We start from the raw sequence: 26,670 nt of genomic DNA, 5'->3' as shown, positions 1-26,670 counted from the left end.
AAAATATGTTAAAATATTGCCTCTGATGTTAAAAATTGCCACCTTACGTGGGTTATACCCTTAAAAGTGGCCTAAAATCATTTTATATAAATACATAAAGTAAATATCTAACTATGGAATACAAAACTAGAGTAATTCTGAATTTATCTCTGATTTCCTAAATGCCAGCTGAAATCAGAAAGTTTGTATTCTATCCAGAAAGCACCTAGGCTCAGAGCCAATTGAAACACTGAGAAAAAACAAGTGGTATAGTCCTTGCAGGAAGAAGGGAAAGCCTTCTGTTTAAATGCTCTTATCCCACACTGAAAACTCCCTGTGCGTGGCAAGCTAGTTTGTCAAGGCGACTGGTGTAACCGCCTTCCTTTTCTATGTGCCAGGGAAATGGGGGAGTATTCAAAGATGCAATCTCCGATCTGCATTCTCTGTGCGATTCTTTAAATTTAATCGTGGAACAGGGAAGGGAAGTCTCTGGAGCCAGACTGGATGTCCTCCATTTTTCTTGTGGAATTGTAGAGTTGGTTCAGACCCAGCAGTTTCCATATTGCAGCTGGGTTCCCTAGGCCTAAAGCATGCCCACCAGACGTCCGTCAAGCCTTTTCACGATAAACCCTAAAGGGAGGAGCTCCTGTACCCTTCATATCAGCTGGTTTAGCTGGGAAGGTGCCATGATGGTTAGGCAGAATTTCCAGTGTCTTATGCTACAGCTGGGAATACCTGTTTACCTGTTTACTCCTTGACTTTCCTTTAGAGCAGGGGTGTTGAACCTCTTTCAGCTCCCACACCACCACCACCACTGTAATTTGAGAACTTGCTCTTAGTAGTTAGGGTCAGGTAATGCTTCTATTTGGCCCACGATCCCTCCAATGTCCAGCCTAGCTTTGATTTGTTGCACCTCTATGATATTTTCACTTTTAGCCGCAAACAGCATAGCGTTAAGTCTGTCCCATTTCTTCAGACACCCTGATACTTGGCTGACAAAGGGCCTGATGGTAGCCAGCTAAGATAGACTATGCTTCTCATGGAGATTGTTATTGCCTTATTTTTCATGGGACAGTTAGTTGTGAAAACCAGTTTGCAAACTAGCCTTCCATCTGGGCAGAAGTATATGCTAAAAGAAACATGGGGTTGCCATCCAAATGGCAGCCCTGTTTCAAAGTCCCCCCTCCGTCTTCATAATGTCCAGCACAGGTCGGTCAGTGTTCTGCTGTGTGTGTTCCCTGTTCCAGCCATGCATCACTGTCAGGGGCTGCAATATGTGTAGTGGAATAGAGGGCAAGCTGTACTAGAGCAGGGCTGTGGAACCTCAGTCTCGGGGGTCCAATTCAGTCCACTTGGGGTCCCAATCCAGGCTCCAGGATTCTCCAGATGGCCATGCCCCTTCCCCAGGCCCAATCCCATTTGCCCCAATTGCAAATCATTGGCTGCAGCTGTCTTTCCTGGTCTGTACTCAGCCTCCTCAGGACCTCTCTTTTCCCATCTCTTTCCCTCTTCTGATTCCTCAGAACCTCTCTTCCCAATCTCCATCTCCTTTTCTATCCTCAGAACTTCTCCTCACAGCATCTCTGCTCATCAGTAGCTCATCAGGGTCAAAAAGGGTTAAGATGCTAGCATTCCACAAGAGGACTGCATTCACACTTAATTGTGTTCCCCTTCCCATCCTGCAAATATGAGCTTATGAATTTCATAGGTTAAAATAGGGTGAAAAAAATCAGACTTTTTCCAAGACCTACAAATACCTACTTCTGGGGCAAAACACATGCTAGATGTTCTCCCTAAGATATTTTCCAAAAGATGCTGTACAAATGGAAGGCTGTTACTACAAAGTAAACCCCATTTAATTCTTCTTTCTGTTTCTTCCTCAAAATTGGCATGGGCTGTCCTCAAACTCGCCTTTCCTAAACTGCCACGTTGCAGTTCAGTCTAGTGAGCTGTTTTCTCAGTACAAGCCACAGTACCTACTGCCGTGATTTCTGGTTATAATGGTGGAATGCAATTCAGCCAACACACCCTTAACATAGGGCTGCTACAATGGCCCAGTAATAAATGCAGAGATCTTGAGAGGATACAAACATAAAGAAATGCCAATTTAACAACAGGCTCTTTCTTTCCCTTCAGGGATATCCTGAGATATTGAAATTACTGCTTGACCAAGGAGCTGACAAAGAATCACAGGATGACTTTGAGATCACACCTTTATTTGTTGCTGCACAATATGGAAAGCTGGAATGTTTACGGATACTTATATCATACGGTAACTCTTTTAGTCTCTGTGAAGATACTGTGAAGATTCAGGTACATTTCATTAGTGGAAGCTGGGGATGAATTACGGCAGACAGAGCATTCTGTTGGCACTCTTGCTTCCTCTTGAGAGCACCCTGATCTGGCTGCTGACTGATTAGGGGGAATAGATGGGTTAGGGAGCTTGATCTGCAGTTTACCCACGTCCAGTTGTATGATGGGGCCAAACGGTGCGTCTATATCAGGGGTGTTGAACCTCTTTCAATCCGAGGGCCGAATTCCATTTCAGAGAAGCTCTTGGGGGCTGCATTCTAGTTGTGGGTGAGGCTGAAGGCAAAAGGGACCAAATTACCAGCATATTGTAGCTTAAAGTGCTTGTTGCCAGTAACCAAGAGTTAGGAGAGGCATTTCAGGACGGGGGAAAACCTGCACAGGTGCCAGGAAATCACCGAATGGTTGGTTGTTGGGGAAAGGGGGTGGGGCTAAGGGAAGGGGGTGTGGCCATCTGGGGAACCTTGGAGGGCCACATTTGGCCCCCAGGTCTGAAGTTCTGCATGACTGGTCTATGGTCTCTTTTACATGGCCTTGACCATCTTTTCCAACCTGCTGCACATAACACTACCCTCATGGGGAGCGATTACGCATTGTGGAACCAGTGGCCCTTCTTGGGATCACACCCATTGATCAATATTCCAGGTTTTGCAAGCAATTACGTTCCTCAGAACTTTGGAATGATGCAAAAAAGAGGTGGGTGGGACATAAATACTCCTGTCCTCCCTCCCTCCCTCCCACCCTCCCTTTCTTTCTTTCTTTCTTTCTTTCTTTTATAATAAAATTTATACTTTAGGGTTAGGCTGTTTTTCTGAGCAGGAGTTATTGAATTCTTCACTTGAAGAAATTAAAAAAAAACTCGGGGCAAAAACTTGAGATTCTGTCACTGGATTATATTGTTACAAAAGAGGGTTTGGCTTAGCTTACCTCCCTTCTTTGGGCAGAAGAAAGTCGTGTGTGTGTGTGTGTGTGTGTGTGTGTGTGTGTACTTTTCAGAGCTGGTTTCCTTGTAAAGAAAGAACTGGAGACTTTCATGGTATGTTTTGTCCTACCCATAAACACACACACACACACACACACACACACGCAGGGCACGTAGGAAACAAGGGCAGACAGCATAACCACTAATCCTGGTCATGGTGATCCATGCTTTGGTAATCTCCAGACTGGATTGGATTAATTTAAGACATTAAAACACATGTTCACACCTGTAGTGTCTGTGAAGGCTAAGAACTGTCCTCTAACCCTCACTAGCTAAATAAAGCAAGGCAGTTGCCTATCAGCTAAATGAACAGTTTCCCACCGTGCCTGACAGGCTTTTACTGGAGTTCTCCTTCAGGGAGGGTCCTCTTGACCTAACTTGTAATGTGCAGCCAATCTGGTGGACTGCCTCCCACCTCCTCTCAATTCTACCCACTTAACCTTGTGGCGGACTCTGGGATCTGTCAATTCTGGTGCTCCCTCCCCCTCTGACAAAGGCTGAAGTCCCACTGGGGGTGGGGGGTAGGGAGTTGGTCTCTGAACCTGGACTCTTGTTCGATAAACTCCTGGGAAGATTCATTCCTGCCTCCTGGAGAGTCTTGGAGAATTTCCTCCCCTGCTCTCTGTCTTGCTTGGACTTCTAGCTCTGACTCAGAGTCTGAACCAAACCAGGGAGCCTGGGTTCCATCCTGACAATGGCACGGATGCCTCGGCTCTTAGGTTACTTCCACTTTCTAGCTCCCACAAATGGGGAGGATAAACAGGGACTTGGTCTCCATTTCAAAACTATCTGGCTACACATGCAGACAGAATGCTGGTTGCGGATCTCACCTTGCAACAGCCAGTAGCTCCCACTGAGAAATTATCAACCGATCATCCCTGATCATTAGCAAGCAAGCAAGCAAGCAAGCAAGTATAGTCATCATAAGTCGTTACAGCATTATAAAAGTTCATTCAATGCATATTAGCTTCACATTTGTGCTCACTGCGGTTGCTATGTGTAGACACCACAGAATTTCAAATCCTTCATGAGCTCGGGGTGGTTGGTAGTTGTGGTGGGCAAAGACGGATGAGAGGCTGGGTTAGTCAAGAAGTGATCTGTGATCACTGGAAAGTCCCATCTGTGTCCTCTTTTGAATCTTTTATTTTTTCCCCTATCTATGAACCATCAGAGTTAGAATCTTCCCAGTAAATCTTGTTGGAGTTTATTGAGTTTAATGGGACTAAGCATGCCCGAGTATAAGATTGTAGCCACTGAATGTAATCTGCCTTTAGACTGCTATACATACATGAAATGGAAATAGCTTGGAAATACAAACCTTATTCTGGTATCTGGTATCACTGCCCTCACCTTTAGCAAACGATAGTGATTACCATGACTAAGCCTATTGTCTGAATAAGTTATTCCAAAATGAAAGATTAAAGACAACTCATCACACCCACGTATAAATCTCCACAATTGTTGGTTGACAGGAAAATATAGCAGGGTGACTAAATACCTGCCCTTCCCTAGGCAGTAGGCTTATTTTTATTGTTGATGTATATTTCTGTAAAATGGAGGTATATGTGCCCTCTGTCAGCATTATTGTGGGATGGAACATTTTCCATATATCTATATCTATATATCTATATATTATAGAAAGCAATTCCATTCCTAAAAAAAATCCATTGTTTTGTAACATTAACTTGTAACAATAGGGGAATGTTTTAGGGGCTAACCCTTCATTCTGCAACTTACACATTTAGCGGCTGTGTTTGTGGGGCTGGATGCATTTTTTAATTCTTAATTTATTACTGAATTTATATCCCACCTTTTTTCCATCATGGAACATGATGTGGTTACATCATGGTTACATGGTGGTTACATGGGATTCTCAGTTGGTCTCCCCTCCAAGCACTGACCAGACTAGACCTGCTTAGCTTCAGCAAGGTGGCTTCCTCCTGTGCTCTCAGACCATGCCATGTGCCTTCAGACCATGCCATGTGCCTTCAGACCATGCCCTTTGTCTGCTTGTAGGGTTCCTCCACACAAGGAGGAGCCCTATGCAAATATGTCCCCTTCTCATGGCCAGCAGGCACTTCAGTGGCGTGGGAAGAACACGACTGGCCAGTATGATCTCTACACCTTCTAATGCATATATTTCTTTAGCTGAAAGATCACCCTTCATCCAAAAATAGATCCCAGAATGAAATACAATCAACCAACCAATCAATTCAAAAGTAATAATGAATCAATTAAACATAGATCAGGGGAAATGATTAATAAATCCAAAGCTTCAGAATCAGATTTGTTTACTTGTATATTGTCATGAGACCACCACAAAATCCAAAGCTAACGAACTTAACCTAAACATAAAACTCCATAACGCTGGTTTCTAATTAGAACATACAAGGCTTAAATGAAGTAAAGGAGTAAGCCCTACTGAATTCAGTGGGACTTAATGCTGAGTCAGTATGGATATGATTGTGCTGGAAGGTTACATTTGGCACTACAAATTTCTCTCTCTCTTTTCTCTCTTTTCCTCTCTCTTCCTCTTCTAGATACAAAAATTAAATATATTGGCAGTGGGATCAAAACAAGTAAAAAGAACTGCATCGTGAACTTGCAAAATTCTTAGGCAGAGGTTGTAATCGTGGCCAGTAGCTTAGACAGCTTTAAAAAGGATTAGACATATTCATGGATGGATAGCTAACTGGAAGCTCCATGTTCAGTAGCAGCAAACCTCTGATTATCAGATATACAGGGAATATCTATTGCTGCCAAGCTCTCTTTGTGAGCGTTCAGAGGCACCTGGCAGGACCAGGTGAAGTGTAACCATAAGTTGCAACAGGCCATTAAATGGCATGAATGTTTGTGAGATGCAGAATTAGTTTTGCATTCATCACTACCACCTTCCTTATCAGTTTATTACAATTCTGTGATCAGGAGCAAACATGAATTGTCAAGCCAAGGATCGGGTCACCCCACTCTTTATCGCTGCGCAGCAAGGCAATGACAGATGTGTGGAACTGTTGTTATCCAAGGGAGCAGATCCAAACTTGTACTGTAATGAAGAGGAATGGCAGCTGCCTATTCATGCTGCAGCACAAATGGGACACATCAAGTAGGTTCTGTAAGATGTGGGCTCCTAGTATTTTTGTTTTTGTGTTGTTAAATCTCAAGTTCCATGATGGAAGTAATGCACTAAATATAAATGAAATGATACAATTGGACCATTGTAGAAGTCCTCTCAACCCTTCCCTGTCATGCATTGAAATAATTTGTGTGTGGGGTGTGTGAGTCTCAGGATCAGGCTGCTTAGCCTCCCCCACCCCGCCATGTCTCTGCCACTGGCTACATGATCTGCGTCCATGTAAAGGAGCCTTATGCATATACCAAACAAGCAATGCAGAGCTCCTCTATGTGAGGGGTGGAGAAATTCTGTACCAATCAGGGTTCCCACCCCTCTTCACAATTTCAAACATATGAATCCACAACCTTAAATCATACTGTGAGGAAGCAATCTGGTGTTATATTAGCAAATGTACCCAGCTTTGCATAGGTTGGAATAGCCCTTAGTTTGATACAGCGAAGCCTTCAAGCAGTTACACAGGTGACAGAATTGTGCCCGCCCTGTCTGAGTGAAGCCACACTTGCTGGCACCCCTAGGCACAGTCTCTGCTATGGTGCACCCCTATAGACTCCTGAGGCAGTGGTCTCCCCACTCCATTCCTCTGGGGGGGAGGAGGCAGCTGTCCCTTAGACTATGTCAGGAGCGCCCTAGCGGCCTCTTTCAGTACACTCCAATAGCCAACTCAAGACACAGATGAAAGGATTCTTTTCAAGGCTTTAATCCTTTTACAACTTAATGACTCTTTCAGATGCTAATCACCAGCGACTAAGCAATGAACAGCAGAGTAGCCTATGCTCCGGGTAGGCAGTTGATCCCTGTTTGAAGGAGAATCACTTGAAGACCCTGAACTTATGGGCTAGGGAGAGATCCTTCCTCTTTCCCTTGGGTCCACGGGACGTAGCCGTTGCCTGCGCGCCAAATGGGCGCTATGCCTCCTTTCCGCGCCCTCCATCGCACGTCGCTCCCTGTGTCTGTGTCGAGCGTCTAGCAGGCCCCCCTCCCACACTTTCTCACTGCCAAGGTCACTATCTATCTCAGGAATGCCAGCAGGAGGAATCTCCGCCAGCTGCTGTGCCTATGAGGGATGAGCTGGCTCCTCTCCCACGGATTGCTATTCCTCCTCAGAACCAGAACTGCTCTGGGGTTCTATCGGCTCAGTTTCTACCCTGACATTCTACTCCTCTCCATCTTCAAACTGTATCAACAGGAAAGCTATGCGTTGGTTAGGGAACTTTGCCACCTCATGACTGAAGGCGGTACTGCAGGCTTCAAACACACAGACATATCTAAATTAATTAAAATTAATACATTTGAACAACCCCAAGGTGCAAACCCCAAGGGTGCCCTTAGTATGCATTCCAAGTTTTGGTGTCATGGTTTTGAAGCTACAGTGCTGACAGACAGACACACATTCTCTTAGAAGATGATGATGTCCTTCCCAGCTCCAGCAGAAGGCTGGTCCACTGATCTCGTTCATGCTAGGTTCTTCCTCATGGAGATCATACAAAGCAGACAGAACCTCCAGAACATGGGTTTGCCCTTCTGTCAGGCCATGTGTTGATGTACCTCTGAGTAAGATGGCTGCTATTCAGATGGATTGGATTTGGAAGCTCCATCTCGTGCCCGGAGCTTTTCACACAACCCTCTGTCTCAGCGCCAGTGGGTTGGACCCAGGCTTACTCATGGTTGGAGTAAATGCATTGAAATCAGTGAGCCTTAAATTAGTCATGACTAACTTGTCCCACTGAGTTCAAAGCATCTACTCTACGCATGACACCATCTGGATCCAACTCTTTGTCTTTGGTTAGAGGTTTCTTGTTTGAATGAATATCATCCCAGAGACTTGGGTAGGTCAAAACCAGGTTCCTGAGCAAATACAAAACAGATTCGAAAAATAAGTTAAATCTATATAAACTGAGATTAAGTGCGCAATCCAATGTTTGCTGACTAGGGAATGCTAGGAGTTGTAGGACTTTTTTTCTGTCTAAGCATTCATAGGATTGCGCCCTAATTGTATTTTAATGTTAGAGGAGTATTTTAGATTTACATTTAAAGTAATTTTTTTGAACAGCATTTTTCCCTACCCCTCACCATTAAGGACTGAAATATTTAAAATATTTTTATATTATATATTGAAAGACACAAAGGGTGGTTGCTTTTTTCAAGTGACAGGAATTATCTACATTAATTTGTAAGGCTCATAGGAAATGTTTAGCTCTCGTAGAGAAATATGCAACAGTAACCCCTAGTTTGCATATTCACAGTGTATTGCGCATGCTCATACCAGTGACCAACCGGCTCTGCGGCAGTGCCGAAGGTAAACTGAGTCCTGTCTACTCAGCGATCTATGGCAGCAATGAAAGTTGCTTGGAACTCTTGCTTAAGGAAGGTTACAGTCCGGACGCCCAAGCTTGTCCAGTCTTTGACTGCAGATCACCCATGTTTCTGGCTTTTGAAAAGGGGTATGTATGTTGCTTGTGCTTACAATCAGTTAAGAGCACTGCGGGGACTTGCAAGGGCGGGTGGATGGATAGTATGTGGCAGTGACTGCTTTGTGTCCAAACTTTTTTCAAACTTTCAGGAACCAAAGAGCCAGTGTGGTGTAGTGGCAAGAGTGTTGGACTGGGAGCTGGGAGAGCCGGGTTCTAGTCCCCACTCGGCCATGGAAGCTCACTGGGTGACTTTGGGCCAGTCACAGACTCTCAGCCCAACCCACCTCACAGGGTTGTTGTTGTGAGGATAAAATGGAGAGGAGGAGGATAATGTAAGCCGCCTTGGGTTCCTTGCAAGAGGAAAAAAGGCAGGGTATAAATGCAATCAATCAATCAATCAATCAATCAATAAATCCTTTCTACATCAGCCCATCTGCAGAGGAACCCCCCTGCCCATTTTAGCAGATTCAGGGGAATGTTCTACAGTGCACATTCAGTTCATGCAGAGCTTTAGCCAGGCATATTTAGCCTCACTGTTGGCCCCTAGAGCACCGTTAAGTGTGAAACCCGCCTGGCATGTTTGTAGTCACACAAAGAAGTTTGAACTCACTGTTTAACCGGCATCTGGAAAGATTCTTCTCTTCTACTGGCTCCCTGCTCCCTCTCCTGAAACTTTGGTAACTCCCTCACTGTTTCGCCCTCTTTCTCATTGGAGTCTGAGTCTGTTCCCACACCCACTCAAGATGCTTCTGCAGAGATGCTGAGCCCAATCTTACAAGCATGCCCAATACCCTCCCCCTCCAGGTGCACATTCCAGGGAAAGATCAGTCACGATGAGCAAACTGTCTTCAGGGAAGACATTACCAGCCTTCTCTTTTGACAAGGTCTTCATAAGCTTTTACCATAAGGAATCCTGTCATTCTCTGGAACATGGTTCAAAGACTGTAGCTTTGGGTCAAGCTACACATGACATGGGAAATCCATTGTCAGATATCCCAAGGGCTTTGATTTCCACTAAAAGTAAGGGGCGGGGAGATAATGAATCAGGGCCATGGTGCTGGTGGAAGGTTCCCCCGCTCCTCACACCATTTATCTGATTTAAATCATTCAGCCCCCAAATAGGGAATGGACCATAGCTCAGTAGTGGAGCACATACATGCAGAAGGTGCCAGGTTCAGTCCCTTGTGTCTCCAGGATATAAAAAAGAATCCAGTAGCAGGTGATGGTGAAGACTCTGTCTTGAGACTCTGGCAAGCCACTGCCAGTCAGAGGAGACAGTAGTGGACTAGATAGCATAAGGCACCTTCCTATGTTCCATTTTGTTGTTGTTGTTCAGTCGTTCAGTCGTGTCCGACTCTTTGTGACCCCATGGACCATAGCACACCAGGCCTTCCTGTCCTGCGCTCTCTCCCGGAGTGTGCTCAAGTTCATATTCATTGCATCGGTGATACTATCTAGCCATCTCATCCTCTGCCGTCCCCTTCTCCTTTTGCCTTCAGTCTTTCTCAGCATCAGGGTCTTTTCCAGGGAGTTTTCTCTTCGCATTAGGTGGCCAAAATATTGGAGCTTCAGCTTCATTATCTGTCCTTCCAATGAGCAGTCAGGGTTGATTTCCTTTAGGATGGACTGATTTGACCTCCTTGCAGTCCAGGGGACTCGTAAAAGTCTTCTCCAGCACCTCAGTTCGAAAGCATCAATTCTTTGGCGCTCAGCCTTCCTTATAGTCCAGCTCTCACAGCCATATGTTACTACTGGGAAAACCATAGCTTTGATTAGACGGACCTTTGTCGGCAAGGTGAAGTCTCTGCTTCTTACTATGCTGTCTAGGTTTGCCATAGCTTTTCTCCCACCTATGTTCCATACTGCTGTATAATTTGTGTACCTATATTTTCTCCCCTTAGCAGCTAATAGCAGTTTCTGCTTTGTGTGTGTGTGTGCGCGTATGCACAATCATGGGGTAAAGGGCTGGGATAGACTGACCAATCAACTTCTAGTCCACATCAGTTTCACATGTTAACTCTGTCGCATCCCGTTTCCACATCAGTCTGTGATTAAAAAATTCCACAAACATTCGCCTTATGTTTTAAAGTAGTTTTTCAGATAATGCACATTTTTGTACGCATTTGGATTACTTTTTTAAAGTTGAGAACTGTATTACAAAATATGGAAGAGTGTAGAAACTGAAGGATAATAAATTATCAAAGTGGTCAACGTAGTATAACAATAAAATACAATAAAATAATCAGTCTCAATGATAAAACTAACTATACTGGCTGGGTTGTACACTTCAGCGAAAGCCTGCATAAAAAGGTGTCTTAAGCAAGTGTCTAAAGGTTAAAACTGTAGGTGCTCATTTGCTTGTTTTGTTATGTATGTTTTTATATTGTTAAATTTAACCCAGGTAAGATAGGATTATCTTACCATTACCAGGTAAGATAGGATTATCAGGGACTGCGGTGGCTTAGTGGTTAAGACGCTGTGCAGACTGGAAGGTCGGCAGGTCAGCAGTTCGAGACCCGAGAGCTGTGTGACGGAGTGAGCTCCCCTCTTCAGTCCCAGCTTCTGCCAACCTAGCAGTTCGAAAGCAAGAAATTGCAAGTAGATAAATAGGTACCACCTCGGTGGGAAAGGTAACAGTGTTCCGTGCACCTCGGTGTTCAGTCATGCCGGCCACATGACCACGGAAGCGTCTTCGGACAGCGCTGGCTCTTCGGCTTAGAAACGGGGATGAGCACCGCACCCTAGAGTCGGACACGACTGGTTGGGGACACCTTTTTAAGATAGGATTAACAGTGTGCCAGAGAGTGAGTGAAAGGTGGGAGGGGCCTGTATGTGTGTGAGGATTTTGAGGTTATATATAGGGCAAACTGACAGTTACTTAGAAAGGATTTAGGGACTGAGGAAGCAGCATCTAGGTATTGGGGGTTGTGTGTGGGATTTTAGGAGGGGTAGAGTAGGTAGGGAAGTTAGGAACAAAGCATTGATTAATAATAACTTATGACTTTTCATATTTTAAATAAATATTTGTTTTTTTAAGTCCAAATTCCCATGTGTTGATGGATTTTATGCTACCTTTATTATATCTATTTTCTTGCTTCTCCTGTAGTGGGTTGAGGGAACCAACTGAGCATACTGAGTCTCTCTGGAATTCAGAGAGAGTAAAAGGGCTGATGCTTGTGAGACAAGTGGGTACAGCTGTCCCAGAGTGAAAGCAGGTGTCCCTGAGGGGTTTGGTTCTCAGTTTCTGAGGTGGAGGCTGGGAAGAGGTGGAACCTCTGGTGGGAAAGCCACGTGCATCTAATGTCAAGGGGGAGCATGTTCTGGAGGGCGGGTGCTGCAACATTAAATGTCCTACGCAAGTACTCCTGAGGCAAACCTCAGGAGCATGTGGCACCCTCAGAAGTGCTCCCTTTGAGGATTGCAAAGGCCTGACAGGAACACAAGGCGATCCGTGAAGTAACCTGGTTTCAAGCTGTTTAGGGCTCTATATGTTGACAACAGGACCTTAAACTTGGCCCGATGGCTTCTTGACAACCTGCACAGTTCTTTTAGCAGAGGTGTGATATGTTGTCAAAAAGAGGCCCCTGTTAGTAGCCTCACGGCTGCATTCCCACCAGCTGCTGCTTCCAGACCAAGCCCATGGGTCGCCCCACATAGAGCTTATTGCAGTAATCCAGTCTTGAGGTTACTAATGCCTGAACCACTATGGCCAAGCTATCACGGTCCAGGAATGCCCGTAGCTGGTGCACAGTCAAAACAGGTAAAAGGCACTCCTAGCCCCTGAAGCCACCTGAGCCTCCAGTGACAACGATGGATCTAGGCATACCCCCAGACTACGTACCTGGTCCTTTAGAGGGAGTGTAACCCCATCCAGAACAGGCAAAGGTCCTATTTTCCTGACCCGTCACCCACCCACCTGCAGTGCTTCCGTCTTGCCAGGATTCAAACTCACCTTACACTCAGTTAAAGTCAGCGGAGCTTACATCAGAGCAGACAGGCATAGGATTGCACTATGAGAAATCCGTAAACGCCTGCATGATGTGTGCTACTTCTGGGTCATATATAGGCACTAAAGACCCTTTTCAGAATCTCCTTGGGGAAGCTCTTTTCTTTGAAGGAGAAGCTTGTCGAACACACATTCAGTCTAATTTTCTTGCTTTCAAAGGCTCTTATCGGCAATCTCTGTCTCCTGGGAACTTGACATGATTTTGTAATTGAGTCAAGTATATCCTGAATTAGCATAGTTCTCCCTTTTTTACCATCTCCTTCAGTCTGAAATGGCTGTTCGTATACTCTCGTAATTTCAACCTCTCCTGTCCTTGTTTGTAAATATATATAAAGAGAATGACCTTAACGTGGCAACCTGGATTCCGCTGGGGCTTCTTTCCATTTAACACGTGGAGATATAGTAGGAACATTTGCTGATGTGGGTCAAATCGTCCACGTGGCACAGGAGTTTTGAAATGTGTTAGACTGGAAATGTATGTGTTAATCCAGTATTTTTCACACTCTGTGTTGAGATGTGCTGAGCAGACTGCTGCTGCCATCTTTATTTCCCCAAAATGCCTTTGTGCCCCAATGTAGCAGGGTAATAAAGGTGTCACTGGTTGTAGCCACTTTGCTCAGCATGTCTTCTTTGGTGAGCCCTGTGCCTGTCCTCGCCATTGCCACAGCTGCCTGGCCTGGTAAATTTATGGGGGGCAGTGGTGGCAGTGTTCAGCCCCAATGTTCAGCAGAGAAGAACCAAGCACAGTGGTTGTAGCTGACACTTCGATCTTCATTTCCTTGGAGGATGGCGCGGAGGGGGGCTGCTTGCCAATGGGCCCATCAGTCTTGGCACTGATCTTACTTGGATTAACTGACTCAGCTCTGCTTCATGTTACTTCCATTAAGAAGTTAGGACATTTTCTGTGCTTGTATCCTGGAACGATCTAGCCCTCTTGAAGTGTTTTGGAACGCGTGAGGAGAGGGAGTGCAGTGGAATGCTGGAAAACCAGGGCTCTCAATCACATGGAGAGCTTCCACGGATACAGGAGCCTCTCCTCTTCAGAAATTCGCAGGAAATGTATGAGGAGGGGGCCAGACTAGCGTGCCCCCTCTCCTCATGAGCTCTCTTGAACCACTTTCAGAACGCCTGAATAGGGCTTCTGTCAGATGTGACGTCTAATTTATCTTTCCCCAGTTTGTGGCTGTACATCCTTGTTCACACAAACATGCATATATCCACATGTAACGACCAACGCAGGTGAAAGGGGGGGCTTGAATTAGAGGTGCAATGGATTTATGCACAATGTTCTTACCAAAGTGGGGAATTGCTACTTCTCAAATGGGGAAATTAAATCTAATGCTTGTTGAAAGTCCAAAAACACAGATGTTTATTTTTTTACAAATAAAAAATAAGTTATTCACAAATACCTCCTTATTAGGGAGTTGGGACCCTGGAGCCACCACAGTTTGGTTAAAAATGGGTTTAGATGGAGAGCCTTACCAATGGGGTAAGGCTTAGAGTTCCCAATAAAATTCAGAGATTGTATGTTCAGCTCAAGACTTTTTAATAGCTGTTGCCCAATACCTTAAGCTCCTTCCTTGACCACCTCCCTTGGACTCAAAGCTGATCACTCGCACAGAGGTTACAGGGTGCCTGCATGGCCTTGCAGGTCAAACTGCATTCCTGCAGATGTGGTAGAATCCCAAATCAACTTGGTTTTGGGATTCAGGGGACACCCAACCGGGATTGGTAAAGCATTCTCTCTGGGTGTACGATGTAACAGATCTCTCTGGGCAAATGCAGCAATAAGGTGGTTCAATTGGAAAGCACAAGCGGAAACTTTGGCCCTGGAAACATGAGGTAGGCAACAGACTAGTACAGAGAATAGCGCTAGGAAAGAGGCACATGGAATGATATTAAAGCCAATCAAAGCCTGGCTTATCCTCAGAGCGGAGGTATGCCAGTGTGAGAGATGCCGAAGCAGAAAGAATGATCAACTGCTGCTTGAACTCCAAGACAGTTGTAGGGTTCAAAACAAAGGGAACAAAGAGCTTGATGGCTCAAAAACTGCACCCAAGATGGGGCAAAACAAGGGAACTATAGTTTGGTTCTGGCAACTGAATAGAAACCTCAGGGAGGTTCCTTTCCTCTTGATTACTTTTATATGCAGCCTGCTATACAGAGCAGCATAGTTCAATATTCATAACAAAAGATTCTTTTCCTAATTATGCCTAATGTAGATCCATCCCACTATCTAAAAATGGACCTCTTTACAGTTAACCAGTTGTCCATATTAGTGGAAACGGCCAATGTCTGTCTAGAGTAGTGTGGCTTGTCATGCACACATTCCAGAGGCAAATTCAGTAAAGTCTGTAAAATGTCAGTGCTTGATCATGGGGACAGTATACGAACTCAGTGTTGTGGAGATTCCAGGGGTTCCTCAATTTGCAGATCAGTAAAGGTGAGCTTGGCCTCCACTGCACATCTTTCCCTGAAACATGTGGCTGTAGGGGAGTATTCGATGTGTTCTAGAGCACGCTCCCAGGCTGGGGGAGACAGTGAGGCCCAACAGGCCTTGCCACTGTTCCCACCTGAATTGAGCCCATCTCCTACTTCCGGAATCCTCTGTAACAGCAAAGGGTTCTTCGGCAGGCTGGTTGGTGGTGCTAACTTGGGTTCCCAAAAAGCTTTGAAAAACGGTGTATTACGCTTACCCACGCTTGTTGCTTACATTTATTGCAGAAATAGATTCAGTTTCATTCTTCTGAAGTATGGGATCACGCTTCTTGAATCGGATTTAGGCCTCTGCCTGCAACATGGAAGGTTCTCTTTATTTCAGCACTTCTTGAAGCGGGGCTGCAAGCTCCCGTGTCGACCACACCTGACAGAATTCTTAGATTACGCGATTAAAGCAGGAGGCGAGTTCAAAGAGTGGCTGCCGTCTCTCCTGTTGGCTGGGTTTAATCCAGTGCATCTTCTTTGCGAGTCATGGTAAGCAAGATAACTTACATATACATGTGTATGAGAGCGTACATGTGCGTACATATACACGTGCACATATATGCACATGCCACATGAGCCTTCTTCAGGCAATCAGTTCAAATGTGTCCAAGGCGCTCATACACGAGCGCGTAGCCCCATCCCTTGGTTGCTGATATGCGATCAGTGTCAGTCCAAAGGGGATCCTGCACAGGTATGGGCGTCCACCATTGTGTCAAGGGCTTCTTGGAGGGCTCTCAGTCTAATCCAGTAGCCAAGTCCAGACACAGACAAAGGGATTCTTTTCAAAGCTTTATTCTTCTTTTACAGCTTAACAGCTCTACAGGTAGCAACTAGATCTGAGCAGCAGCATCCCTATGCCCTAAGTTAGAACAGTTGGTCCCCGTTTGAAGGGCAATTACTGGCAGACCCCTGAATATAAGGACTAGGGAGAATCCCTCCCCTTTTCCCTTGGATCCTCTGGGCGCAACCGTTCTTTGAGCGCGAACCCTTTGGTGCCGCTCTCTGCGTCTGCGCCGCGCATCCACCCAGTCTGCTATCTGTGCTGAGACACTCCCTGGACTGCTTTCTAAACTAGGAATGTGGGTGGGAGGAATCTCCGTCAGCTGTTGGTCCTGGGAAAAAAGGAGCGCGCTCCTCTCCCGAAGGAGCGACTGCTCTTCCTCAGCAGCAGAACTACTCTGGGATTCTATGGGCTCAGTGTCCACCCTGACACATTGGGGCTTCCTCCATGGGATGCAAACCCTGCTCCATCTGGGCCCACACGCCCATGGAGGGAGCCCTACCTGTGTACATCGAGAGGTGTGTAGGGCCGTTTTCAGACTGATGCTCATTGTGCTTTGGCCATGGGCAATGTATTTGGGGGGTGTGGTGGGGTGGGGCTAGCCCTTTGTGCATAAGAACCTATTCATCCATTCATGCTGGATGCCTGAAGCTGGATACAGTCTCTCTTGTCTCAAGTATTTGTGTTCTAGTTGTTCTGCACTCCATAGTGTTTTCTATCTTTGCTGATGTGGCAGTGAAGGCTTTCTCAAAACTTCCCACTTCTGATCCAGCACTTAGCGTAGGATGAGCACTGTAAAGGTTTCAGGTTTCTCAGGTGAGAGGTTTGCAGGGAGTGGAAATGTATAATTAACTTGTGCCTCCTTCTCCACTCTGGGAAATGTGCCAGAGCAAGGCAAGAGAGGGGGAAAATGAGGAGTGTTTTCCTCCTGCAGAATCTAAATATGAGTAATTTGGTCAGTATTTTTTTTAAATGGAAATTGCATATGAGTAGCTTACAAGGCCAAGCACTGAAAAGATGGGAGAAGGCACTTGGTTGTAGTTTTCTTTTTGATGGGCGAGAAGGCATTATGGCTCATTGTGTAGGGAGAGGGGGAAGAGGAGTGCGGGTGTGTGTGTGCAGGATGAGAACTGACTGTATGTATGAGAGGGAGACAGACAGACAAGGGGGCCATGACGTGGGCTTTTGAATATGTGCAGCATTGAGCAGTCGTGTGTGCCTAAGTGGTGTGCACGAATGGTGAGTAGAACCAAGTAGGCAGGGCTACAGATACTCTGTGCTCTTCCCTCCTCCACTCCCAGGCCACACTTTCTACCTGAACGTTGGGAAGCACAGGGCTGGCATTAGCAGCTCCTTGCTGGTCAGGGATGGATGCCATGCTGCTGACTTTGCTCTTAGGCAATGACAAGCAATTCATATCGTCATTACTAATATCATGAGCCAATATCCTGCTATCCTGGGAGTCTTGAATCCCAGAGAACCAGTCCTATGCTACCATCTGCCATAAGGCACTTAGGTTTGTTGCATTGCCTTTCGGCAACATGTTGCTGAGGGAAGGGAACAGGCTGCATATTTCTCTACTATCTCCCGCACCATGGGGTGGCCTGCCATGTCCTCTTGTCCAGGCTCCAAACCCTGTCCAGGCCCTCCTTCTCTCTTTCCAGGTTCTTGCAGCCTGGCTATGCTAGCACTTATAACTTGGTGCCCGACACAGGAAATGCAAATTCTGTGATCCAAAAAAATAACGAGGGTTAGGAGGATCGGGGCTGGACCCCCAGACTGCATGCAATCTTCCCCAACTGCTCTTGTTTCCCATGCGGATTTCCCCTCTCTTTCCTTTTGAGTGTTAACCAGGGTGTAGCATTAGCACCAAGATTAATTCTAACCCTGATTTCTGAACCGGTAAAGCACCATGGCTTAAAACTGACCATGACTGGCATACACCTTTGTGCAGATATAATGCTACATTGGGTTAACGTTGAAAGGGGAAGTGGGGGGCATTCACTTGGGAAGTAGTGGGGAGTCAATGAATAAGGTCAAACAGCGTTCATGATGTCTTAACCATGGTTCTGAGATGGAGGAACACAACGTCTGCACTAGACCTGAAGAACAGCAAGCCCTGGTTAGCATTAGACCTGGTTAAGGTCAGTCTTAGCTATGTAAGACCCACAGTGGGAATTTCTGTGGGAGAGCAGAAGGGATTGAGTGGAGGGAGTGGGCATCTTGCCACCAAGCCCCTTAACCATGGTTTTGAGAGCATTATGTCTGCTCTAGCCCTCATGTCTTTGAAACAGAAGCAGGCTTGGAAGAGAAGTAAACAATTATTGGCTGACAGTGAAGTTGGAAGAGAAACGGCAGCAGAACATGCTTACGGGAAGAACATAGCGCTGATCTTTCACAACATGGTGTTTGGTGTCAAATTCCAACTGTGTCGACTCATCACTGAGGCCAGGAGTTCTGACTCCTTCAAGTGAAAGGGGGAAAACAGCCCAATGTTGCATTTCTAAAGTGTTCAGCATGGGGGAAAATGTGTGCCCCCCCCAACTCCTGCAGGAAAGGGGGCACCAAATAGCTTTTGTGTGCTTTGAAAGGGCAGAAGTCATCTTGTTGCAGAACACGCTAGGCTCACGGTGAGGGTAAAATAATAGGAGGAGCTATGCATTCTGAAGCCAAATACCACTAAAGGTCACTGGATGCAGGCGGCAGCCTGAAAATGGCTGTGTGTTTTTTTAACCACTTTGATCCCTAGCAACGTTTGTACCTTGAGGGCAATTGGCTACATCCTTGAGGCGAATGAAATAAATCCTTTAATTATGGCGCTTGAATGAGCTTAAGGTTTGCAGCTGGCAGCCTGCTTCCAGCGTGCAACGTGGATATTCCAGTGTGTGTGTGAGCGTTGCCAAGTTCACCAAGCTGAGGCGAGCCTAAGCTCCAGGCCCCAAGCACGGCTCAGAACCACTCAGAAGAATGGAATAGTGTTGCAGCTGAGGGATATCTTCTCCTGGGCCCTTCACGGCACTGGTGGCCCTTGAAAACCTTAGCTATAAGGACCTTGCTCCAAGCTGCTTCTGTCTCTCAGTCCAGGCACGCTCTATGGATGTTGTTATGAACGGCTTAGAGGACACACCAGTCAGGACGGTCAACAAGAACCTTGTGGGTTGGTATCCCGGTGCTGACACCATGACACGGAAGGCTCAGAGGAAGCACCAGTCAGGAAGTTAGACAAGGACTTTATTTTTCTCAAGTAATATAACACAACAGTAACCAGAAGCTGCTGACCCCACCCAGATACAACGCAGGGCCACCCAGTATCTAAATTACAGAAGGACAGTATCAACACAGTTATGATGCATCACATTCCGCACTGCTTACTTCCATTTGTACTATCTGTGGGGCGCAAGGAAGGGGGATGTCTGGCAGCTGGAATCATTCTGGTTCCCCTTTCCTTTGATCCTTTTGAGGAGGACAAGCTGTCCTCCCTTCGGCTTTTCAAATGAATGCAGCCACCTTTAGCCAGAAGGCTCCAACGTTCCCCTAGAGCAGGGGTGGGGGAACGGTTCCTGTCTGGATTGTTTCCTGAGGCGCCCCCCCTCAAAGGCCAGATGACATCAGGGGCTGGGCCTTTCCATCCTGAAGTTCTGCCCCGATGTCATTGGACTCCTTTCTCCGTGTAGAGAGAGGCATGGAAAAAGGGACTGCCTTTCCCTCATCAGGACTAGACAAAGGCTGTCTTTCTCTCGAGCTGTGTGGTGGGCGAGGCCTGGGAAATGTGGCTGAAAGATGGTGACTGGCCCAAGGTTACCCATTCAGGTTATTTGATCTATGATCTCCCTGGCCAAAGTCCAACACTAATCTCTACACGGGATCCCAGAATAACTGGATTGTCTTCCATGCTAGGGTTTTCTCTGTAAGCAGTGATGCCCTTAACTTCCTTCTGGAGTTTGCTAACTGGAAGAGGCTTCCTCGGGATGTGGAGCAGATCCTTGCCGAGCACAAAGGAACCTCAGCGTGGGTGCCCCCTAGTCACTTTGGTACGTGACCAACAAGCTCATTCATTTCCATGTGTTCCATTTGTTTTTCATAGCATGAATTCCATCTGGAAGGCCTTACAGGAGTAATCAGGTATTTCAAAAATATATACATATGCAGAATAATTTTCTTTAACATTAGTAACAGCAAACGTTTCTGCCTTGCTGCACAGGACTGCAGTGCCGAAAGGCTGAATGTCTCCCGGTGTTACAGCTCCTGGTACTTGCCATCGGAGTGCCCTGTGCTAGCAGGGGTGGTGCAGTGTCACGCTGTATTAAGTTGGGCAGGCACAGAACTTCTCTCCCGTGCTGTTATGCACTCGCAAAGTTCTCTATTGAAGCAGGAAGCTTTGAAATGTGTTTACGTAATCCTTTTCTAAAGGGAAAATGTCACTACAAGGTGAGGGCCCCCTGAAATTCTTCTGTCGTTACTTGCTCTCGTAAATGTTCCTTTACGTGGTGTAATAAAGCAGCAACACACATTTATTTATTACATTGATATCCCACCTTTTCTCCTCCTTAAGGAACCCAAGGTGGCGTACATAATCCTCCTCCTCTCCATTTTAGCCTCACAACAACCCTGTAAGGTAGGTTGGGCTGAGAGTCTGTGACTGGCCCAAAGTGGGCATGGGTGAGTGGGGACTAGAACCCGGATCTCCTGACTCCCAGTCCAACACTCTAGCCACTTCACCACACTGGCTGTCCCCACATGAAGGAGGAGTTAACTCTTCACATGCACTTGCGAAGTTCTCCACTGAAGCAGGAAGCTTTGAAATGTGTTTATGTAACCCTTTTCTAAAGGGGAAATGTCACTACAAGGTGAGGGCCCCCAGTAATTCCTCTGTGGTTACTTGCTCTCATAGATGTTCCTTTACGTGGTGTAATAAAGCAACACACACGAAGACTTAATTTTCAATGGAGGGGCTTTTATATGGCTGCACCCATGTTAGAGATAGTTTTTGTTCTGACAAAACATGGGTGAAACTATGGAAGACTTCAGGTCTCTCTCACCTTGTGGTGAGATTTCCTTACTTTTTAAAAAAGAAGAAAAAGTAACATGTAATATGTAAATTTACATGTAGGGTCTCATAAGACTGATGATAGAACAGCTTCAGCTGAATAGAAGTTTAGGGTTCAGTCTTATGCATGTTTAGACAGAAATGCGCTCTATGTGGGGTTACCCTTGAAGATGGTTCGGAAACTGCAGCTGGTACAGAACGCGGCGGCTCGCCTGATTAAAGGCAGCCACCGGCGAGATCACATCACTCCAGTGCTGAAGGAGTTGCACTGGTTACCAGTTGTTTTCCGGGCCAAATTCAAGGTGTTGGTTTTGACCTTTAAAACCCTATATGGTTCCGGCCCAGCCTATCTTAAAGAGCGCCTCCAGCAGCACCAGACAGGCCGCTTAACAAGATCAGCCTCAGATGGCCTTCTCTCTGTCCCATCAGCCAGGACAGCTAGACTGGTGGGGACAAGGGAGAGGGCCTTTTCTGTGGTGGCCCCCACTCTGTGGAACTCCCTCCCTAGGGAACTCCATCATGCCCCCTTTTTAATGAGCTTCCGTCGTGCGTTAAAAACGTGGTTGTTCAGGCAGGCATTTGGGGTGGGTTAGGGTATTTTAGAAAATGTTTTTATTGTAGAATTTTATTGTTTTAAACTGTTTTATTGTATGTTGTACATCGCCCAGAGTGGCTGGGTGACCAGCCAGATGGGCGATTAATAAATTTAATAATAAATAAATAAATAAATAAGTCCTACTACTCCCAGCATTCTCCAGGCAGCAAAGCTGGTGGGGTGTATTTCTGTCTAAACAAGCATAGGATTGAGCCCTTAATAAACCATCAAAGACTAACGCCTTGCTTAATTTCCCAGGCAATCTCAACTCTTCTGAATGTAAAAGCTTTGAATCTGAAGTATCACAAGACAGGCACACTCCATTTTTAAATCTCACCCCCCACACACACACATTTAGGTGCCCATTGTGTGTTAGTGCAACAGCCTCATGTTCTAATGTTATTGGGGGTGGTGGTGTTGCATTTGTTCAAATGCTAGCCTAGTACAGGACTGCTTCTCCATGGAGGAAATGACAGTCAGCAACAGCTGATGCTCATCTTTTTAAAGACTGATTGGTTTGCAAGCAATCGCAGGCTTAGCAAAATACCGGTTTCTCTGGAGAGTATCGTTTGACTTACAGTGGCTCTTTCCCATGGTTGCGCCCCTGTACTAAACCATGTTCACAAGTTTTAAAACGAAAAGGCAGCAATGGTGACTGTGAAAGCGCTCTCTGTGTTGAGGAACTTTCTAGACTTGTCCAAATCCCTGAATGTTGTGTTTAACTGTTGTAAGCTGCTTTGAAATAAGGGCTAGCCCAAGACATTTTGTTGCCTGAGGTGCAGGACAAGATGGCACCTCCGCCCATTCCATGTACAAAAGCCGACCAGACTGGCAATTGAATCTGACTTCAACACTTCAACTGGTGTCAGGACTAGCATCCCCTGCTGCACCTGAGGGCAGCAGGGTAGCTTAGGGGAATGTAGGGCAGGCCACAGGCATACACAGCTCTGTCTGCCCTCTAAGCTCCAGACCTCTGCCTCTTGATATGTGCTGCCTGAGACAGCCACCTCACTCTGCCTCATAGTAGGGCCAGCACTGTCTGAAAGTCTTCTGGACTAAAAAGTGGTTCTCAAGTAAGTGTAACAAATGAATGAAGTCTGTGTTTCTTCAAGCTCCCAAGCGTTCCTTTACTTCAAGTATGGGAATCAAAACACCCATGTTTTGCCCCTTTACCCTAACAGATGCAGAACCACCAGCAATAAACCCTTGCTTCTATCACACGCCACAGCATTGGTATTCGGCTTAGCGGTAGAGCATGTCTGTTGCATGCCAAAGGTTCCAAGTTCAATCTCTGATGTGTACAGTCTGAAAAGGAGATATCTTGGGTAGCAAGGGCTGGCAAAGACAAGATCTGGGCAAATCATTGCCAGCTGGGCTAAATGACTGGTGGGCAGACGGTTTCCTAGGCAGTGCATACTAGTTTCAGATCAGAGGCAGCCGGACAACTTGGCTGTTCCAGTTAGGCTTTTGAAATCTCAGCTACCTTCTGTCAAGGTTATTCTCTCTGCTGGCCTTTGGTAGTGACCACTCAGGCCGAAGGGAGCTTGAAAGCCTCACCGTTGTTGTGCTCCTGATTAATTCTGCTTCTCTTTTGTGACAGAATCTATCCCTCCCTTGTCTCACCTTTGTCGCCTGGAGATCCGGTCTCTTTTAACGAGCGATCGCTTGCGATCAGGCCAGTTTGTCCGTCATTTGTCCTTACCCACTTGCCTGCAGAACTTTTTACTCTACTCAGACGTCTTCACAACGTACGCCATTTCGGATTCTTGCCTTAGGCTGGGGGAAGTGTACGAAGGAAATGGTCAGCTGTCTCTTTCCAGTCCAGAAAATACGGAGAGAAGAGAAACGTGGAACTGATGTGGGATAATCAAAGTGCTTACAGTTTCCAGCTGTCATAACCACTTGGTGGCGGTGCTGGGTGGAAGTTGCTGCAACGGTCGACGCCTCTACTGTCGCTCATTGTAAGAGATCCTCCCTTCAGAGACTTTTTGTTTGGATGCCTTCTGATTAGCTTTCACATGTTGTTTCCCCTTAAAACAGTTCCATATTCAAATGAAGGGAAAGAGTGTGTTGGACTAAATAGAGTCACTCCAAATAAAGACCAATGCTTTATCCATGTATCACATTGTTGCCTTCCTTCACAATCACAAATGGAATTGATGACGACATCACTGCAGCGGCCTCCATTCTATAGTCTCAATCATCTCCAGTTAAAGTATCGTGGGTATTCCAACTTGGACCCTGGAAAGAGGCTTCCAATCAGAGGAGACAATACTAGGTTAGATGGGACAAATGGTCTGACCCGGCATGAGGCAGCTTCATATGTTCGTGTATGTTGAAACATGGCCATTGCTGTCCACACACCCCTCCACAATTTCGATGTTATAGCTTACTTTTAGGAGAAAGTTCTCGAAGGTAAGCGCAGTTTGACAATGGAGCCCGTTACCTAGAGCAAGGGTGGGCAACGTTTGGCCTCCAGATGTTTTTTTCAGCTCCTATCAGCACCACCCAGAGTAACCAATGGTAGGGGATGATGGGAGTTGTAGGCCAGATATCTGGAGAGCCCCAAGTACAGATATCTGGAGAGCCCCAATATCTGCCCCCCCCCCCCAGTCCTTATTTCCAACTGAAGGGAAACCTAAGTTGGCATAACCAGATTGGCTCATGATTGTTTATTATTTGTTTATTTAATATCCCGCCTTTCTGCCAAAAAACAGCGTTGAAGGTGGCATTCAATAAAATCTGGATTAAAAACTAAATCTTCATTAAAACATAAAATAGAAATAGATAAATTAAAAATGCTATTGGAAACAGAACAATAAAAGAAATAAAGAGCACTAGCCATTTAAAACCTCTCCAGCAGCAGACCAGCATAAATGCCGGATTTTCTTTTCACCACCAGACACATCCACAGCTGAGTGTCCTTTCGGCTTTGGCCCAGCCGCTTCACTCTTTCTGTCGCTACTTGGAAATACCCTCTGCTCTTCCCCAGTAGTATATTGGACACCTTCCGACCTGAGGGGCTCATCTTCCGGCGTCATCTCTTTTAGCCTTGTGATACATTCCATGGGGTTTTCTTGGCAAGAATACTGGAGTGGGTTGCCATTTCCTTCTCCAGTGGACCACATTTTGTCAGAACTCTCTGCCATGACCTGTCCGTCTTGGGTGGCCCTGCACGGCATAGATTATGGCTTCACTGAGTTACGCAAGCCCCTTCGCCACAACAAGGCAGTGATCCATGAAGGGGATAAATGCCAAAGGCCTGCCTGAATAGAAACATCTTTGACTTCCTGCAGAAGGTCTCTTATATTCTTACATTATTTCTCCAACTATTCGACTGAATTCTTTCATACTTTTTCTGTGTTTTTAAACGGTATTAAACACAGCCTACCTTCAAATTAGCAGAGATCAAATGTCTGGGAATACTTACTCTAAAGTTTAAATGTTTGTTAGATCTGCTCACAGTTCTGTAGTGTGATGGGTAGAAATGTTGGACTTGGAAAGGGGGAGGTACCTGGCTTCAGATCCCTACTTGGTCATGAAGGTTGCCAGATGATGTTGGGCAGTCATTGTCTGTCAGCTCGATCTATCTCATATGATTGTTGTGAGGATAAAACGGAGTGTGTGGGGAATGCTGTTTGTTGTCCTAAGCTCTTTGGAGGAAGGGTGAGATAAAAATGAAATAGTATACAGTCAGGGCCATCTGTGGAGATTTGTTGCCAATCAGAGGAGATAATACTAAGCTTGATGGATCAGTGTTCTGATTTGATGTAGGACAACTTCATATATCCACATTTTCCATATCTCTAAGCAATCAGTTGCTTGAGGCAGGGCTGGCCTTCATACAGTCAGGGCCAGAAATATTGGAACAAGGATAACTGTTTTGGCAGTTGGCCTCTGTACACCACCACATTGAAGTTGAAAGGTGACACACCCAGATGGGAGGGAAGTCAGGACTTTCAGCTGTAATTCAAGGGGTTTGACAAAAGTGGGGCACTAACCATTCAGGAAGTACAGCCAGTGGCATACACACACACCCATCGTTGGTGGCTTATAAGTAATGGAACAAACCAATATCATGTCCTAATATTGACAATGGAACCAATTACCTGGGGAGGTGGTGGGCTCTCCCACACTGGAGGCCTTCAAGACGAGGCTGGACAGCCAATTTGTCAGGGATGCTCTGACTTGGATTCCTGCATTGAGCAGGGGGTTGGACTCGATGGCCTTGTAGGCCCCTTCCAACCCTACTATTCTATGATACTATTCTATGATTCTATGTCAGGTGATGCTTGTTTGTGGGTCTTTCTGCCCTCGGTCTTCAGTAAGTGAAAAGCATGCTCTATTGGGTTGAGAGCAGGTGACTGACTTGGCCATTGAAGAACAACCCACTTCTTTGCCTTGAGAAACTCTTGGGTAGCTTTTGCTGTATGTTTTGGGTCATTCTCCATCTGCAATATGAAGTGGCGTCCTATCACTTTGGCAGCATTCGGCTGAATCTGAGCAGAAAGTATAGGCCTATACAGTTCAGAATTCATCCTGCTGCTTTTATCAGCAGTCAGGTCATCAATAAACACCAGTGACCCGGTTGCATTGGCAGCGATACATGCCCATGCCATGACACTGCCTCCACCATGTTTGACAGATGATGTGGTATGCTTTGGATCATGAGCTGTTCTTTTCCTTCTCCATACTTTTCCCATCATTCTGGTACAAGTTAATCTTGGTTTCATCAGTCCAAAGAATCTTATTCCAGAACTGGGCAGGCTTTTTTAGGTGTTTGCTGGCAAAGGCTAATCTGGCCTTTTGGTTCTTGAGCGTTACCAGTGGTTTGCACCTTGTTGTGAAGCCTCTGTATTTATCTTCATAAAGCCGTCTTTTGACTGTAGATGTTGACAATGACATGCTTACCTCCGCAAGAGCGTTCTTGACCTGGCTAGAT

General features: G+C 45.9%; 1 protein-coding gene across 1 annotated transcript in view; it reads left to right on the top strand.

Annotated features, from left to right (window-relative positions):
* ASB3 (ankyrin repeat and SOCS box containing 3) overlaps positions 1-25,623 on the top strand; it is a 77,080-nt gene extending 51,457 nt beyond the window's left edge. Inside the window, 7 exon segments of the mRNA XM_084829236.1 lie at positions 2,116-2,251; positions 6,197-6,374; positions 8,648-8,845; positions 15,546-15,794; positions 19,984-20,117; positions 23,329-23,561; positions 23,564-25,623. Of these exon segments, the coding sequence (XP_084685362.1) occupies positions 2,116-2,251; positions 6,197-6,374; positions 8,648-8,845; positions 15,546-15,794; positions 19,984-20,117; positions 23,329-23,561; positions 23,564-23,626 (1,191 nt within the window). The 3' untranslated portion in view covers positions 23,627-25,623.
* Positions 25,624-26,670: the final 1,047 nt, after the last annotated feature.

Source organism: Heloderma suspectum, chromosome 1 (assembly GCF_057233095.1).
Source record: "Heloderma suspectum isolate Gila_16-S chromosome 1, 16-S_ref, whole genome shotgun sequence".
Classification (NCBI taxonomy): Eukaryota; Metazoa; Chordata; class Lepidosauria; order Squamata; family Helodermatidae; genus Heloderma; species Heloderma suspectum.
Note: the sequence above shows the minus strand (reverse complement) of the source record. Positions and strands in the feature narration are given on the sequence as shown.